This window comes from Pygocentrus nattereri, chromosome 29 (genome assembly GCF_015220715.1).
Source record: "Pygocentrus nattereri isolate fPygNat1 chromosome 29, fPygNat1.pri, whole genome shotgun sequence".
Lineage (NCBI taxonomy): Eukaryota > Metazoa > Chordata > Actinopteri > Characiformes > Serrasalmidae > Pygocentrus > Pygocentrus nattereri.
This window is the reverse complement of record NC_051239.1, coordinates 6,339,266-6,357,404: the sequence shown is the minus strand read 5'-3', so window position 1 is coordinate 6,357,404 and position 18,139 is coordinate 6,339,266. Positions and strand designations below refer to the sequence as shown.

The following is an 18,139-nucleotide window of genomic DNA, read 5'->3' as shown; positions in this document are numbered from 1 at the left end:
ATTCGCAGAAGGGATAACCAAGTTCTGTCCTCAGCTCTTATGAAATTTTTCCCTTTCTTTTGAGCTTCAGCCTGTTTAAAGGTCTGTTATTTAACTGGAAAATATTCAACGACCTGGTCTGTTTAGTCCGTGTTTTATATATTCCACTGACTTGTTGTACAGAAGGTCAAGTAAACGCAGGAGGCCCTGGAAACGCAGGAGGCCGGTTGGTGCGGTTTTCCCGTTGCTATGGTGACGCCACTGGAGGCAGCGGCCTGCAGAAAGGCTGCAATACACTTTTTTGCTAACACCATAAACATAACGTTTTTCCGCCCTTCTCACTCGCTTCCAGCGCACAGAAACGGCAGGATTCCGGATGTACTTGGTTTCGACTCCCTTTATTTCGCGGAGGGTATAAAGAGACGCGTGCTTTGATGATTTTTTCCCACATCGTTAGCCAAACAAGCTAACAGAGAGTGTTTGGACTCGGCTTCCCAGCATGCGTTGCTTTATTTGGTCTCGTCGCTGAGCTCGGAGAGAGACGGAGCGAGAGAGGCAGAGAGAGAGCGAGAGAGAGAGAGAGAGGGGCAGAAACCCCACCAGGGACGACGGCCAGTATGTCAGAATGAAAATATTCACGCTGTCACATCGTCTCTTCTTCTGGAAACAGACCTTTACGCCGTGAATACAGCAGGTAAGGCAGCCGCTCAGCCGGACCGAGCTGACTCCGCTCTGGCGGGGTCGCTGCATCCTCCGGGTTTTTGCACCTGCCTGCGCAGACGAGGCTGAAGGCGGCTTCTCATTCGCCTGGGCGAATTTTCGGTGCAGCGATTACATTCTAGGGTCTTGGACAGGCTGCTCGTTCGAATATTTCCCGTTCCACCTTAAATGGTAACGCTTCAGGCTCCAGCTGCACCATTTAAGGTGGGACGGGGAAATTCGAACAAGAAGCTAGGTAGCGCTGGCGAATGGGAACTTCAACCTCGTCCTGCGCAGTAATGCACCATGACAGGCTAAAGCTACCCAGGCTTTCTGCACAAAAAAACTGCTAAATGTGAGTCTAATATAGCAGTGTAAATATAGCAGACATATGCATGGTTACTGCACAAATACAGTGGCAACAACGCCACAGACGAATGAATCGGATCGTCTGCTGGACTCAAGTAGATCAGGGCGTTATAAACCACCAGTACAGTCCCTCAGAAATAGCCACTGTTAGTATGTAAGTGCGTTCATTTTGATTATTATTGTTATCGTCAGCCATCACGGCGGCTTTTTTACGTCCTTAAACGTAATTTACGCAAGACGAGTGAGTGGCAGCGAGAGTGTTGCTGTGTAACTACGTCAAACAGTCAACGCTTGAGAAATTAACGGTAATACATTTGTTTCTACGTGTAATAATGAGGGTGGCCGGTGGTGGGCTGCTTGTCCCTCTGCGTGCAGGGCCGTTTTCACTGTCATTTCCATTCTGCGTATAATTTAGCCACCAAAATGTGTCTAATTTGCTTTTATATATCTAAAAGAGGTGGTAGGTGTCCCGTGAAGGACTTTATGGGGAGGATGTTGGGCTGTCCGCAATGCAGCGGCCGTTTTAGGTTCTGAAGTGGCGTTTTCCCCACCCGTTTTCCGACAGACCACACCCCCTGTGTTGGAAGTGGCACGCGTTGTCCCGCCCTCCTGCGCTCGGATTAGCTAGTAGTGTCGCGCCTTCTGCGCTGTGATTGGATATTTCAGACTCGGCCGGCTCATGAACGCCAGAATCAGCCTATCATTCCACAGGAGGGCGGGGCCTCCCGGAATAGATGTGTGGAAAAGAAAAGCAAAACAAAATAGCGCCATGTGCTGTGAGTTTTTCGAAGGCCTGTTTTTTATTTGACAGCCAGCTGCAAAGAGGTCTTATTTCGGGTAATTCAGGCATTTTTGTTGGCCCATGTCTTATAAAATATTCCAACAATTTTAAAATGCAGCTACGTTACGTTGTACTAAAGGGGAATCGAAGTGGTTTAGTGTGTAATATTTCATTGTAGAGAAATTTTCTGACTCAGTAGTGGTGATTGGAACCGCCATGTCTGCAAATACAAATATAACCATTTGATTTACTATCCAAAACCACCAGTGATCCTACATGTGCCTTCTGAGTTTTCATATGTAATGGTGGTGATAGTAAAATAGTCATAAAACTGAAAAAATAAGTTTCGTAATAGGGCTAATTTACCTTACAGCAGCCTGCATGCAGCCCTTCGCAGTGAATGGATTAAAATACACTTAAAGTAATGTGTCAGACATCAGGCAGCTTATATCTAATCATTTTATATAGCAACTTTTTGTTTGCTGTTTGACATTAAACTCTTCAGACGTCTGGTTCCTGTCGCCGCCACTGGTATTCAGTTTTACATGCTTTGGTTTTCTTCACCAAGGCGTGTTTTTCACTCCTTCTGTCCTGTAAGATGAATTGAAGTGTCCCTGACTCAAAATAAGTCCCCCTTCACACAGACCAGTGCATCTCCTCCAGACCAGGATAGTAACCAGGGCTCTCAGAGTTTGTCTGGTGCTGCAGTTCATTGATTATTAATGTGTAAGAGGAAGTGCAGGGTGGCCTGTGAGAGAGAGAGAGAGAGATAGTGAGTACATCTTGGGTGCCCTGATAGAAGCTGAGAGACCACGGGCAGAGAGAGAGAGAGATAGAGAGAGAAAGGTTGAGAGCCAAAAAGGTGAAGCAAAAGAGTTGAGCTGGAGCTTTCAGGAGCGCCGCTGGAAACCCCACATGTCCCTTAATGTGGGCGGCTGTCTGACCAGCAGGCGGGAGTGGCCTCGCTTTCCGTCAGAAGAGAGAAGAGTCAGATCATCCACATCACACCAAACGCCAGCATCAGTTTTAAAATGTCGGCTTACTCCACAAATGGTTCTTAAGTGAAGGGGGAAGGGAGCGATCGAGTGGGTGAGTGAGTGAGTGGGTGAGTGAGTGAGTGAGTGAGCGAGTGAGTGAGTGAGCGAGCGAGTGAGCGAGTGAGTGAGTGAGTGAAGTGAGTTAGTTCTCGGACGGCTTCAGAACTTATCATCTGAAGGATTGTCTCAGCTTCTCAGGTTGCTGCAGCCGAACGGTGGACAAACTGGTGTACGGTAAGCAGGCGATGCAGTGTGGAGACAGTAGTGATAATAGTGGTAAAAGCTGTGTTAATACTCAGTGTATACAAACTGTTCAGCTCTGTAATTGTGCTGTTGTTATTGTTTGTTGGGTTTCGGCCTGTGTGGATCAGTATGATGTATAACATGCTTGTGTGCCCTCAAATGTGGCAGGTTTGGTCATTTCTGTGTGGCTAGGAAAGGAGACGGTCATGGTACGGTCATGCATGCAGTCATGAAAGGATTAGGGATTTGATTAGTGATTAGATTACGATTCATTAGGAGACAATTAAGTGTAAATGAATTTTGATTCAGTGTAATTCAGAAAAAATACACACGTACACACAAACGATTCATATGTATATATATGGGCCATTTTATATATATATTTTTTACATGAACATATAATTCAGCAAACAAACAATATTTGTGCACTAAATGCAAAGAATATTATTTATATATATATATATATATATATATATTCTGTAATAGTTTGCGTAATTCATAAGGAGATGATAAGATCTTACATTCTGCTTGCTTTGCTTTGCACTACTGACAGGCTTCTGTGGCACATTGATGTTGTCAATCTCAGGCCAGTCCATTTCAAGCCCAATAGCCAATAACTAAAGCATCAGCTGCACAGGACCAGCTGGTCACTCTCCACTGGGAATCGCTCAAGCGTCCGGTCTTGGTCCCACAGTATCGCATGTAGCATCTTAATGCGATGATGTCATCGGCGGTAACGGTAAACCTCACTTGTTTCAGGAAGTGCTTGAGTGTTATGCTCATCAGTGTATTGGGGATCCATCAACATCAGGCGTAGCTGAGGCCACTCTCCCCTCACAGCACCACAGACACAAACACATAAATAGGACTCAAAAACCATTAATGAAAACAAAAGCATGATAGCCATAACCATTAAATATATTATACCATTAAAAAAAATATATATATATAATAAACAATAATATATATATATTATTTTTTATTCTATTTCTTATTTTCTCTTACTTTGTATTCATTCATTTTTAGCAGCTCATTGAAACAGGCTGAGAATCTGAACTTTCAATCCAAACCACATTTGTGTTTATAAGCAGGAGAGGAAACATTTTATGATGATTTGAAATGGCTGAAAATCTGACGTCGATACAGAATTAAAAAATAATGTAAATATGATTCCTTCCATAACCGATTAATGTAATTAGTCACGTTACTGTGTTTTTACTTAAGCAGTAGAACACGGGAGGGAGTGTGTTATCACTAAATAACATCCTCGACCTCCAGTGTTCTGCTTTTATACAACAGTTAAATAAATACAGTAATACATTAATAAACTGGCCGTGAACGCGGCGTATAATGTGTTTTAATGTTCAGTTCCTTACCAAGCAGCTTGCTGCTACGTCAGAGTAACGAGTTCCACCCACTCGCTGCTCAGCCGGCAGTTCGTTCTCCAGCTTATTCTCCACTAAATTCACAAACTGTCGTCACCACTGAGCAGCTTTTTAGTCAGCAGCTGTGACAAAAGAACAGCTAAACAACCTGGAATCAGCCAGAAATGAACCCAGTAACATTCACCAAACATGTAGTCTGATCTTCAGAGTCGGACCAAATCAGACTGAGCCATAAGACTGCCGCAATATCAGGTTCAGCTCAGTTTGGTCAGTTTTTCCAGATCAGTATTAATGTTGTTTTGTTCCAGCCGGTCTGTAAAGCTTCTCACCGCCCGTTTAGTTTGGCGAATGGTGTTGGGTTCATTTCTGGCTGATTCCAGGTTGTTTAGCTGTTCTTCTGTCACAGCTGCCGACTGAAAAGCTGCTCAGTGGTGACGACAGTTTGGGAATTTAGTGTCGTCTCGTCTTCAGAGTCTGACCAAATCGGCTGTCGGTCAAATGTGATCTTAAAAGTGTCCGTTTTCTGTTTGTGGCAAAGTAAGAAGTAAAAACGTTCAAATGGCTTGAGCGTCTCCTACGGCTGTCAAAGTCGTTGCTTAGCAACAGCGTCTCAGTGGAGTGATCCAGTGCTTGTGAAACACCTCTCAACCAATCAGCTTGCGTGGCCACAACTAACTGTTGTTTGAACTTAAATTCTACACTTTAAAATACCCTTTCCATGATTAAAGGGTTCTTTGCATAGTGAAAGCGTTCTTCAGAATGTGCTGTTGATGGTTCTTTATTGAACCTTTTTGAAAAGGGTTCTTTATAGCACCAAAAAGGGTTCTTCTACTGTTACAGTGTCAAGCTTGTGACAATAGATGGTGCTATAAAGAACCCTTTTCAAAAAGGTTCTGCATAGAACCATCCACAGCACATTCTCCATCCGTCTGAAGAAGCCTTCGCAATGCAAAGAGCCCTTCAATCATGCAAAGGGTTGTTTGAGTGTTCATAGTTCTGTATAAAACCATTTTCCTTAGTAAGGAACCATTGAAGAACCATCTAGTTTAAGTGTGGAAAAGGTTTATATAATACACTTCAATGACAGCCATATTGTCATGTACTGCGAGATAAAACTCATTGCTATTCATGATGTTTTGCTTTTTATTATTGCATATTTAGTTATTACATATTATTGCTGCTGGAAAGAACTATAAACTGGACAGAGAACAATAGAAATGGTGATCGTTTCATATTGATTCAAGTTATAGTTGTTCTAAAGTAATAGGAGATGTATGTCAGTATAATGTGATTTCAACTTTTTTTAAACGTTTTCAGACTTCAGAGGAACGGTTTTAAGTAGCAAGTGAAGCTGGAAGCAGTCAATTGTCATGACTCTGTTTGTTTGGTTGGTATAGTGTAGCGGTAGCACCGCTGCCTTCTACGCTGTAGACTGGGGTTCAAACCCCTGCTTGGATAAGCTCCCTACACTACACCAATAAGAGTCCTTGGGCAAGACTCCTAACACCACCTTGGCCTCCCTGTGTAAAATGATCAAATTGTAAGTCGCTCTGGATAAGAGCGTCTGCCAAATGCTGGAAATGTAAATATATATAGATCACTCATTGTTGGCTATTCATTGCTAGCAATATTGCCTTTTTTGACTGAGCTATTCATCTTACAATACTGTCATAATAACAAGTTACAGTCTTCTTTACTAATATTACACACAATGTTCACACCATCCCATCCATAATTATTAACAGTAGATCATGTGGCCCTCGGTCTCTTTCTCTGATATACATTAATGACTCTCACCATGATTTCCTTATGATGTACCGTAGCTGCTGTTACCCTTTGCTGCCTTCCTCACAGTGCAGTTGACCGTAGCAAAGTCATTCTCACTGATAGAGGTGTGTGTGTCCTTTTCGCTGGTTGTCAGAGGTGAGATCAGATGTTTTATTCATGCTGATGATGTAAGAGCTCGAGAGTGTGGAATGTTTAGCTGAGCCCTGTTGTCACGCATGTGAGAGCAATGTGGTTTGAACGAATGGTTCTTTTCAATCGACTCATGAGCGAATCAGTCAAATTGAGTTATAAATCTCTTAATTCTACTGTAGATTCTACACTCCTAAAAATGAAGGTGACACCTCACACAAGGAAAATTCCACCGATCTGTCAAAAGTTTTGCAAAGTTTGGTCGTTGAGAAGACATTCAGAGTGGTTTGATGTGAAATGGTTCATAATAGAGAAACTTACCGACTCCAATTTATAGTGGTGGTGATGAGGTCACCATGACTCCAACACACAAATGGCAATTTTATTTACAGGGGTCGGCAACCCAAATGTAAAGAATGCCATTTTGTCTGTTCAGCAAAAATCAAACCACTTTGGGAGCTGCAACCTTTATGTCCATTTTACCGTCTTGGCTGTAAATGTGTCTCAGTATGTGCTGATGTACCAGTAAAGGCTAAAAATATAATAGAAGTGAAAACGCAGACTTACTTTGCTCTGCTTTAATCTTTAGCTCAGCTATAGCTTTTCTCACATCTCCACCAGGAAACGTTTCCACAGAAGCAGAGTAACGTTCATTCACCAGCTTCTTGTTCAAATTGTCCCGTTCCACCTTAAATGAACGGGAGAAATCGAACAAGAAGCTGGCGACTGAGAAGCGACTTCAGCTTCATGACTTTTTAGTGTTTCTCATAGCAGATTAAACGTGTCAGGAAACCAGCTGGAGCGATTATAAACGCAAATAAGTCAATTCGACTCTAAATGATCGATGCCCGTCTTAAATCTCCCTCTTTGCTAGGTGAGATTATTGTCTGTGTTGCTATGGTGACCATCAGTCTGCACGCCGTCCTTCAGGGTTAAAGGGTGAATTAGCAGTGCTTCATTAACTCCAGCGTTTAAAACTGTGTTAGAACAGTCAGCAGAGCTTTATTTTACTGCAAAATTTTAGTTTTAACTAAAACCTGATTCTGCTGTGGAGCCAAAAACAAGGGCAGTAAAAGAGCTGCATGCGGCTCCGGAGCCACTAGTTGCTGTACTATACGAAACAACCAGGGAACTTACACGTATGTTGAGTTTTTCTGTATAATATCATGTCTGAGACAAATAACTTCCATTTCCAGTTCCACCTTAAATGGTGCAGCACTTTACATTCGGTTTCTTATTGAAGGTGCCAGAATGTAACTGCTGCCACAGTTAAGGTGGATTAGAAACTACAGACAAAAAGCTGTAGCAATTTAGATTTGACTCAGTATTTAGCACCGTTTTCCCCAGAAAGCAACATTGACATAGTTTTATCTGTATTTTGTTCAGTTTTGTTTTTACTGTTTTGCACCATAACATATTTCAGGTTTAATTCAGTTGTTAAAAATGGTTCTTATTAAAAAGTTAAACATCTGAAAGGACTGTGTTCCAAAAATTCATATATTTGCCATGATATATACCAAGACTGTATCCCACGAGCTCAATGTTTGGTATACTGCTCAGTACTAGACAGCATGTGTGCTGATGCTCCACTGCTAGGCCTTGCATTACTTGCAGACATGCATGCATTAGGTCGGGAGTGATTCTCGCAGTGATTCGATTCAGTTCAGTTCTTTAAGAGACGATTCAGTCCATCATGAAATATCACCATGATTGGATTGAGCTGAGATTGATTATTTTAATACTATTCAGAATTATTTTAAACATAGACTGAAGAGAAAAATACTGGAAGAACTAACAGTGGATTACATGCAGTCATCATAATTGATTCTAAACTGTTATGCATAATTGTTTTTAATGTGTGTTTTTGCACTCTTACTTCACAGTATCTCCCCTCATTTTCCCTAATTAGGAAGCATACTGCACAACCTGTGATCATGCCTTTGTAGCCTTTTACCAGCAGCGATATTACGGTAATGGTAGCACAGGCCCGTCTGTCTGTCTCCCTTCTCTCTGCTCCTCTCCTCCTCCTCTTCTCTCCTTCTCTAAATGGCCAGATGTGACAGATTTATTAGATTTCATAATCAATATTAGAGCGAGTGCGCCCAGATGAGAAAGGCTGCAGAAGCAGATCCTCACTGAATTATTCAGACTGCAGTAGATTTAGGCCAGTTTCTGTTCATGCTAAACCAACAAGCTCAAGGGAGTAGTGCACTGTGATTGAAGTGAAAAGAATAGAAATCATGTGAAAAACTCTGCACTCTTTGTGCAGCACTGTACAGGTGCAGCGATCTGCCTGAGAGGCCAGTTTTACAGTTACATTTACCGGATTTGGCTGACGCTCTTGTCCAGAACGACTTACAATTTGATCATTTTACACAGGTAGGCGAAGGCGGTGTTAGGAGTCTTGCCCAAGGACTCTTATTGGTATAGTGTAGGGTGTTTGCCCAGGTGGGGATTGAACCCCAGTCTACAGCATAGAAGGCAGAGGTGTTAACCGCTACACTATCCCATTCTGAAGTAACTGGACATGGTACCCATAGCAGTTATTTTGCATTACGTGTTTATTTATATTGTGTATTTGAGATGTTTTTATCTTATAGACAGTAATGTTAATATTCTGCACCAAGAGAATTACTTGTATGTTACTTGTACTTACGCAGTAGCACAGTGAGCGGAAGGGTTTTGTCGAGAATAACATTACGGCTGTGATTTACAGTCATAAAAGCTAAAGGCAAGTACAGTGGATCCTTTCGTGATAACAGCCTTAAGTGCTTTATTGCTTTTAGTCAGCAAAATAAAGAAAAAGGTAAAGCGAAGAAGCCCCAAACATTGCATCAAATGTGCTTTAACGTTGGCCGTTCCTTCCCCCACAAAAAGTAAGCTCCTCTTTGCTTCAAGGAGCCATGAAACTGTCTCAATATCAGGTTCAGCTCAGCTTTTTCAATATGTTCCATACTAACCTGAACGTTTTGGCCCTATTACTCTGTCAAGCATTTCGCAGTCCATCTTGTTGCTGAATTGTATTCTGTTCATTTCTGACTGGGTGCTACATCACACCTGCCGACTGAAAAGCTTTATAAAATATAGATAAAATATAGCTGTGTTGTGCTGTGTGGTTCATCCCTGTAGAAGAAACAAAAAGCAAAAGACCCGAAGCTTTCGTAGCGTCCTGGGTGTCCGACGTTGTGAGGAGAAAGAGTTTGAATGGTGAGAATAAACAGGAAAAATGTTCTGCTTTAAATTTCATTTAAACATAACAGGTAAACAGTTGAGGGATGGATTTTGCGTGCTGAGATTTGTTCTTGATGACAATCAACATTGGTTGATAATCGATTTATGCAATCGAACTATTTATATCTTTCATGCTTTATCTAGTTGAGAGAGTGTCAGAACATTAGCAGGGAGCACTGAATAATCCCATCAAACATGGGCGCGTAGTTTTTACTCACTTCGGTGACCCGACGTCTGACGGTGCTGTTGCTGGAACCAAAAGACAGAATATCCCTGACCCAAATGATTCTAGTAGATCTCCTGCGATGTGCATGCTAACTCAGTACTTGCGAGGGAATTCTACATGTGTGGATATGCAATAAACTATGGATTTGGTACGAATCAACATCCTGATTGGGAAGCTATGGTTGACATTGACTGCTCATAAACAGAATGTCAACACTGTGACCCGGAGTGCCTTTTCTGGGTTTTGCAAATAGTATTGTGAACAAAACTGTTATAACGATTCTCAGCCAGTCAGATGGTGCTGTCAGAATAACGTCTGTCCAGTTGGCGAATACAACATTCAGACTCTACGCTACCATGATACAAGACTAGAACACCAACATTGTCATTAAGTTTTCACAATTTATCCATTTCCCATCCCCAGTGACGCAATATTATCTATAAAAATGGTCAAACATCATAATTCCAGCTTTAAAACAGCTGCTGCCTTTTTAGCAGTGCAGTGTACTTTTTCCTCATGGACAACAGTGTGTCATAGAGTTAGAGATGGGCGATATGGCAAACAGTGATATCGTGATACTTCAAGAAATTCTCACAATACACGATATGTCATGATATTTGTTTTTTATTATTTTTTCTTTCTTTGGCAGTCGTGGGCTGGACGATAGGGAAGCAGCCTTGTGACTGTAATGTCGCCGGCTCGATCCACTGAGCCGACAGTGCGTGACTGAGGTGTCCTTGAGCAAGGCACCTAACCCCCAACTGCTCTGCAGGTGCTGCGGATAGGGCTGCCCACCTCTCTGGGCAAGTGTGCTCACTGCCCCCTAGTATGTGTGTTCACTAATGTGTATGTGGTGTTCTCACCACATGGATGGGTTAAACTGCGGAGGTGAAATTTCCCCGTTGTGGGACTAATAAGGGTCACTTTACTAACTTATCTCTTCAGACATGTGACCAGTTGAAACAGAAAAAAAAACAGCAACTACATTTAAAATAAAACACTGAAATAAATGAATTTATTCAATATTTGGCACTAAATCACTAAACTGGCCTAATTTTGCTCTTTTTATAGTGAAACATGCGGTTTCCTCGAGGTCAGTGTCTTACAAGTACTGACAATTGAACTACAACACTACAAGTATTGACAATGTGTCCTACAAGCACTGTAATTGTAAGTATATTGGATCATAATTTATGATACTGATATATATTGTCTAATTTCCTAGCCCTACATACAGTGGCAGGAACTACATAAACAAGTCTGTTAGCGATTACTGAACAACTCCATACCGTTTAAAGCAAGCGTGTGATGATTTAGGTGTGCAGTCAGTGTGGTTGTGCACATTAGCTTCCATTACCTGCTAGCTAATAAGCATCCTATCTCCATTGCAAAACCAAAGACTAGAAGAACTGCACCTGTAAGGCCTTGGTGTTATTTTAAGCCTTCATAAAGTCTGCTTATATGCTGAAGAGACTGTGGAGACGCAGCTCACTCTCTCCAGTCGTCAGTAGCTCAGATCGATGCTCCATCTCCTGCAGCTACTGTACCGCCCCCATTACGGAGAGAACTCATTTAGGCCTTCAGTGTGTCTCCCTTTGTTTTAGGGCTCAGCCTCTCCCCCTTCTCTGTCTGCTCCACTGTCTCTCCGCCTTGTTCCGTCTGCCTCTCTCTCTCTTTCTCTCTCTGTCTGTCTCTCTGTCTCATGCTCTCTCTGTCTCGCTATCTTATTATGTAATAACAAGCTATAATGTTGTCATTAGCTATTTATGGCTCTTTGTTCTCGAAAACAGAAGGATGATTGTGGGTAGAGTGGTGGCATCAGGAAGAACCCAGGGCTGCACTTGCTGTATCTGTGTGTGTGTGTGTATGTGTGTGTGACACATTCATCACTACAAGCATATGGCACCAAGCTTCTTTTATATAATAGTAGTGTTGCACCAAACTGTACACAGTATCAGTAATAGAGAGTAGCAATACTACGAAGTACCTACTGTTAAGTGATTTGCATGTGAGTCAGTAGTCGGAACTGATTTGCTCACACCAGAATCTGTAATGTAGGTATTTTGAGGCGAGGCAGTAGTATTGGGAATTCTTCCTAAGGTGTTAGTTTCATCAATAGGCCACAAACAAGCATAAGGAACACTTAACATTATCCCCTTGATCTGAATAGCAGGCCTAGGGAAGGGGTCGGCAACCCAAATGTCAAGAAGAGGTCAATTTTTTGGTCCATTTATTGAAGTAACGTTTTACCATCTTGGCTGTAAATATGTGCTAATGTCCCAATGTAGACTAAAAAAAAACATAAATGAAAATCCAGACATAATTTGCTCTGCTTTGAGCCTTAGCTTAGCTGTAGCTGCTTTTCTCACATCTCTGGCAGGACAGTTTTCCGCAAAAGTAGAACAGTTTTTTGTGTCTCTCAACGTTCGACTTTTTACGAGGCTGAAGTCAGCTACTCATTCGCCAGATTCTTGTTTGAATTTTCCCGTTCCACCTTAAATGATGCCTGAGGCGCCAGAATGTAACTGCCGCACCATTTAAGGTGGATTGGGAAAATTTGAACAAAAAGCTGGGAGGGGGAACTGACTTAAGCTACGTGACTTTTTAGTGTCTGAAAGTTTCTTGTTGCAGATGAAACGTATCAGAAACCAGCTGAAGTGATTGTAAATGCAAATAAGTACGTTTGTCTCAAAATGATCAATGTTCGTCTTAAATCTTCCTCTTTGCCTTTTCTTTGCCAGCTACTAGCTGGCCCAGATTATGACCTGTGTTGCTATGGCAAACAGCAGTCTCCACGCCAACCTTCAGGATTAACGGTAATGTGCAGTTGTACATTAACTCCAGTGTTTAAGACCATTTATTGTTAAACTGTGTTAAACGACCAGCAGAGCTATATTTTACTGCGAAGGCGGATTCTTTTATTTTTAACTACAAATCTATTTCTGCTCCACGTGTTGCCGACCCCTGGCCTAGGTTTAGCCGTTAGCATAGCAGTTTACTAGCCAGACTATTGTGCTCTGTAGCATCGTCTGCGCAGTGCCTCCCGAGGCCGAGGGTCTGTGGCTGAACGGCTGCTGCTACCGCATGAATGACTGCAGTATTTACTAAAGACCAGCAGAGCCAACGCTCATATGTGTATATGGGACGCACGTACGCACGTCCTTTTTACCCAAACAAAATGCAGAACATGGCCTTTACCAGAATATTTCTGTTTAAAAAGTAGAGTTCTATAAATATCAAGATTTATTGGCACCTGGGTTAGATAGCATTATTATCGGGTGCCCTGTCTTGTCACCTGCTTGAGGATTGGATGAAGAAATGTGGTATCATTGAGTCCTTGGATGATACATACATTACAGCACAGCTGAGTAATGCTGCAGTGAGTTTATTAGGGCTGTACAATATATCATTTGTAAATAGGTATCCTAATCTCAGCTTTTCCAATAAGTATTGAAAATGATGACAAGCCTAATGCCAGTATGCAACAGTACAATCACTATTCTAGTACTTGGCCTTGTCATACATCCCGTGTGTGTGTGTGTGTGTGTGTGTGTGTGTGTGTGTGAGAGAGAGAGAGAGAGAGTGTGTGGTGTCCTCTCTCTCTTTGTTTATTATTCCATCAGATCAGCAGTGCGTCTATCCCTGAATAAACCAGCCTCAAGTGCAGCGTTATTCAGCCGTATCGTACTGTTTGCATCATCCAAAAGAAGCTTACACACACACACACACACACACACACACACATACCGTCTCCACATGTTTGTAGAGGATGAGTGTGAGTTTAATCGGCTAAGTACAGAGCAGATGAGCTGTTGTTGGATACAGTTGTTGGGTGGCATTGAGGTTCGTTCTCAAGGAGGTTGATCAAGTTTTCTACCCAGCTCAATTTTTATTGTCTCTCTCTCTTTCTCTCAATCACTCTCACTCTCTTTTTCTCTTTCTCTTTTTTTCTCTCTCTCGCTCTCTTTCTTTCTCTTTCTCTCTCTTGCTGTCTTTCTCTCTCGCTCTCTTGCTGTCTTTCTCTCTTTCTCTTTCTCTCACTCTTGCTGTCTTTCTCTCTCTCACTCTTGCTGTTTCTCTCTTTCTCTCTTTCTTTCTCTTTCTGTCTCTCTTTCTCTCTCTCACTCTCTTGCTGTTACTCTTTCTCTCTCTCTCTCTCTCTCTCGCTCTCTTTCTCTCTCTCTCTCTCTCTCTCTATATATATATATATATATATATATAAATATCTACCCCTGAGGTAAGAGTGGACAGTATGGAAAAATGTGTCATCACAATGTTGCATAGGTGGAAAACAAAATGTACCAGCAGAAATAGTAACAGATAACAGAGGGGAAATCAAACAAATTAAAGCATCAGGTTTCAGTATCTAACAAGGAAGTAAAATAGCTGCCCCTTCAGATGAGCTGGTGCTAAACATAAAGATAAAGATGCCTTCTCTAAATGATCCAGATAGTTGACAGTTTTGGGCTGATTCTGGCTTTCCTGCGTGAGTGTTGGTTGACTATCAGGTAGATGTTAGGCACGTGGGCCACAATAGAGCCAGATAATGGACATCATACCATTTTGCCTCATGTATACAATTGTGGGACAATTCTGTCATTAATTGTGGACAAACTATGTAGCCCCAGACAGGGACAAGATTTGGGCCAAACCTTATAGTTCTACTCACTTTACAGTGGGTGGGCCAGATCTGGGATGAAGACCCATGTATTTACTGTTCCAGAACAAACCAAGATTGTGGCCCACAAGTGAGCCAGGCACATTTTGCTAACTGGGGATGAACACTAAACACTAGGTGTTTTCCATGGTTATAGTGTAGGCACTCTGGAATTCTGGAGCTTAAGATGCATTTGAAACACCATAAATTTTCCATGGTTTACATGGTTATCGCGTTTCAAGCATTGTCCACATTGTTACACTAATTCAAAAACATAAAAAAATGGCGAATCATATATAAAATCACTACATATAATATCAGTTAATACAATATCATCAATTTTTGATCTTTTGATCTTTTCTTGATTTTAGAGTATGTCGTTGCACAGAAGCTGTCATTTGATTTTAAATGATTAGTATTGCTATTGGTGGACATGGAGATGGTTGGTGTGAAAGTAGAGGAGGCAATGGATAGGGCAAGATTGATCCGCTGTGGCGACCCCTAAAGGGAGCAGCCGAAAGAAGAAGAAGAAGTATTGCTATTATTTAAAAAAAAAGGCCATGGAAATCTTTTAGTGACTGGACATTAAAGCGTTTCAGTATCTAATAAGGAAGTAAAATAGCTGCCCCTTCAGATGAGCTATTTCTAATCATGACGCTGGAGCTAGTCAGAGTAGACTTTGAGGGACTGGTTAGTGCTGAGGAGGACTTCTCATCTTCCACACAAGTTTGTGTTTTATCAAACTAATAAAACACCTGCACATAAAGAAGGCCGGGCAGTGTAACGGTAAGAAGGTAAACCATGTCGGTGTAGAATCAAAGTCAGGAAGATCCTCAAAAAAGCTAAACATGACAGCAGTTCGGCAATGGCTAAGAACAAGACACACCACGGAAAGCGTTCAGCTTTCTTCCACTCTAACACCGGTCTGTAACGAGTCAACAGAATCCAGACATGTGCGGATAAAACCGAGAGTATTGGATTTATTAGGATGGAAGGAAAACATAGTCGAATAACAAGCGTGGGTCAAAACCAGAAGGAGAAGCAGGATCAATATAGCGATCATATCACGAGGCAAACTAAACAATAGGGCAAGGCTGAAAACGTAGTTAAAAGTCAGGCAAAAGGTCCAAAAACACACAGAGCAAAAGTACAAAAACGGATAAGCAAAAAAACGGAGTGAGAGCGAACAGGCAACAGTTCAAACACATCAAGTACCATCAGAAATAACTACTCAGTACGTTCACAGAGAAGGAACTCCTCGCGCTGACTGATTCTAAAGCCCGGGTTTATAAGCTATCTAAAACCGACACGTGACAAACAAACACAGGTGTAAGTACTTAGCAGTCCGGGGACCGAGAGCGGCGATAGGTCGGCTCGCGATCGTCATCAGTCGCGTGATCCCCGTTAGCGTTCTGGGCATTGTAGTCTTTGTCAGAATCCAAGTCGGAAGGAGGTCGAGGAGTCACGTGACCTCCCGAAGGAGTCTGAGTAATGTAGTTTATTCTCTTCTGAGAGTTCGTACAAGGCGTGACACAGTCATTCGTCTCGGCTGTCTCAGATATCCTCTAAACGGGTGTCGTTTAAGCTGCAATTAGCTGGAACCAAGCCTGTGTTGTGATGTGTGACACGTTTGGTTAGCTAGCTAAGCTGTTTTCGGCTTAGCCAAAGCACTCTCTCTTTCGTTTTTACCGGCTACTCTGGACTCGGCAGAGCAGCAGTTAGTCAGATTCTACCCTGTGCTGTGGTGCGTGGCATCGTTTTGGTCTGTAAGCTAAGCTAATTTTACGTTAGCTGATGTGGCGTTCGGATGCGTAGCCCGATCGGCTAACGTAACATCGGTTTAGCGATTATTCATGCCTTTCTATCCCTTCAACGTCAGCTGCTCAAATTCACTCCTTCAGATTTGAATCATTATCATCAGAACTTGTGTCGGTATTTTAGCGAGAATCATACATGTTCTGTGGTGAGAAGAGCTGTTATCATGCTGACCTTCTCCTTTCTCTCCTAGTTTGAGAGAAAGTAAAAAACTTTAAGTAAAAAAACTTGAGTAAAACCGCATGACTGAAAATATTTTATGTATTACAATTTGGATTTTCACAATCAGTGTACCAACTTAAAGGCTATGCATGTTTTGTTATTGTTCACTTAAGTCCATTTTTATTGTTTGGCCTTTGAAAAAGAAGAAGAAAAAAACGATTGTTCAATTCATTTTCAAACTAACTCATTGGTCACCCAGTCATGATGATCAGCAGTGGGGTCCTACTACTTTTCTGGAATATTTTACAAACACAAAACTCATTTTGTCAATACAGACTTTTAATACCTGGCTGTTTTCATATTTGAAAAACTATGCATATTATCACTTTTCTAATATAAACAATAACATCCCTCTACCAGTGCACCTAATTTAATATAATAATCTAATCAAATAATCTAATTATCCAAACCGTGCGTTGGACGATAACAACAGGTAATACTAGACCATAAGGAGAATCTCAAAATGGCTACATATGGTTAAACGTTTACAGTGCTCACGCTCACACTACAGAGAACTATGGATAAATCAACAAGTATCAAACTAACAAAAGCAACGGCAAACTAGAAAGCCAAAAGACATCACATCAGTATGAGAGTTTTGCTTAACTTCATATTTATTGAATGACGGCTTGAAAGTCATGTACACCATTCATTTATTAGGTGACGTGCTAGCAAACGAAACTTTTTGATTATTTTCTAATTCATTCCTGCGAAGGTTCATGGCTGTTTCGTCTCTAAATAATGAACAGCAAAACTACTCGTGTCCTAACCGAAAAAAAAAAAGAGGCGTCTTGCATCATTTGGGACACCATGAAGTATTATTTTATCATAATTGTACAGCTTTTAATGCTTAATATCATTTTGAATTTTTGAATTGGCCAACATGGCTGTTATCACGTTTGAAGCATTGTATTATTACACTAATTCAAAAGCATGAGTAAAATAATATAATAATAATAATATATATAACATAAACAATCATATATAAAATCACTACAACAGTAGCAACGTCATCAGTCATTTCCCGATTCGAGAGGATGTTGGGTTTTTTTAAATCAATCATAAATACGTCTTTTATAAAGAACATCAATCGGCCTACGGTTCTCTTCCGCCTGTTCCAGGATCATTTATGTTTCAGTGAGCACATTTTCATGAGATCAGATCAGCCGCACTCATTAGTAAGTTAATGGTTGATGTAGTAACGTGTGTGTTTTGTCTGTTTGCAGCTTCACTGTGTGTGAGAGTGTGCGAGTGTGTGTGAGAGTGCGCAAGTGTGCATGGTTCATCATGGCCTCAGAGAACGTGACCTTGGAGAATCAGCTCCACAGTGCTCAGAAGAACCTGTTGTTTCTGCAGCAGGACCACGCCAACACTCTGAAGGGTCTTCATGCAGAGATCCACCGACTACAACAGCACTGCACAGGTAACACATACACACAGGCTCTTCACGCTGTGTAATAATACTCTGTAATGTTATAGGAACATATAACACCTCACACATTCTGTTTCTTTGACTTGGACCTCACAGGAGTGCATTTGTGTAGAAACCAGATTTCAGCATTATTGCGAATAGATTTA

General features: G+C 41.5%; 1 protein-coding gene across 1 annotated transcript in view; it reads left to right on the top strand.

Annotated features, from left to right (window-relative positions):
• Positions 1–317: 317 nt before the first annotated feature.
• ccdc92 (coiled-coil domain containing 92) overlaps positions 318–18,139 on the top strand; it is a 36,315-nt gene continuing 18,493 nt past the window's right edge. The window contains exons 1-2 of the mRNA XM_017719936.2: positions 318–673; positions 17,788–17,984. Of these exons, the coding sequence (XP_017575425.1) occupies positions 17,849–17,984 (136 nt within the window). The 5' untranslated portion in view covers positions 318–673; positions 17,788–17,848. The remainder of the gene's footprint in view (positions 674–17,787; positions 17,985–18,139) is intronic.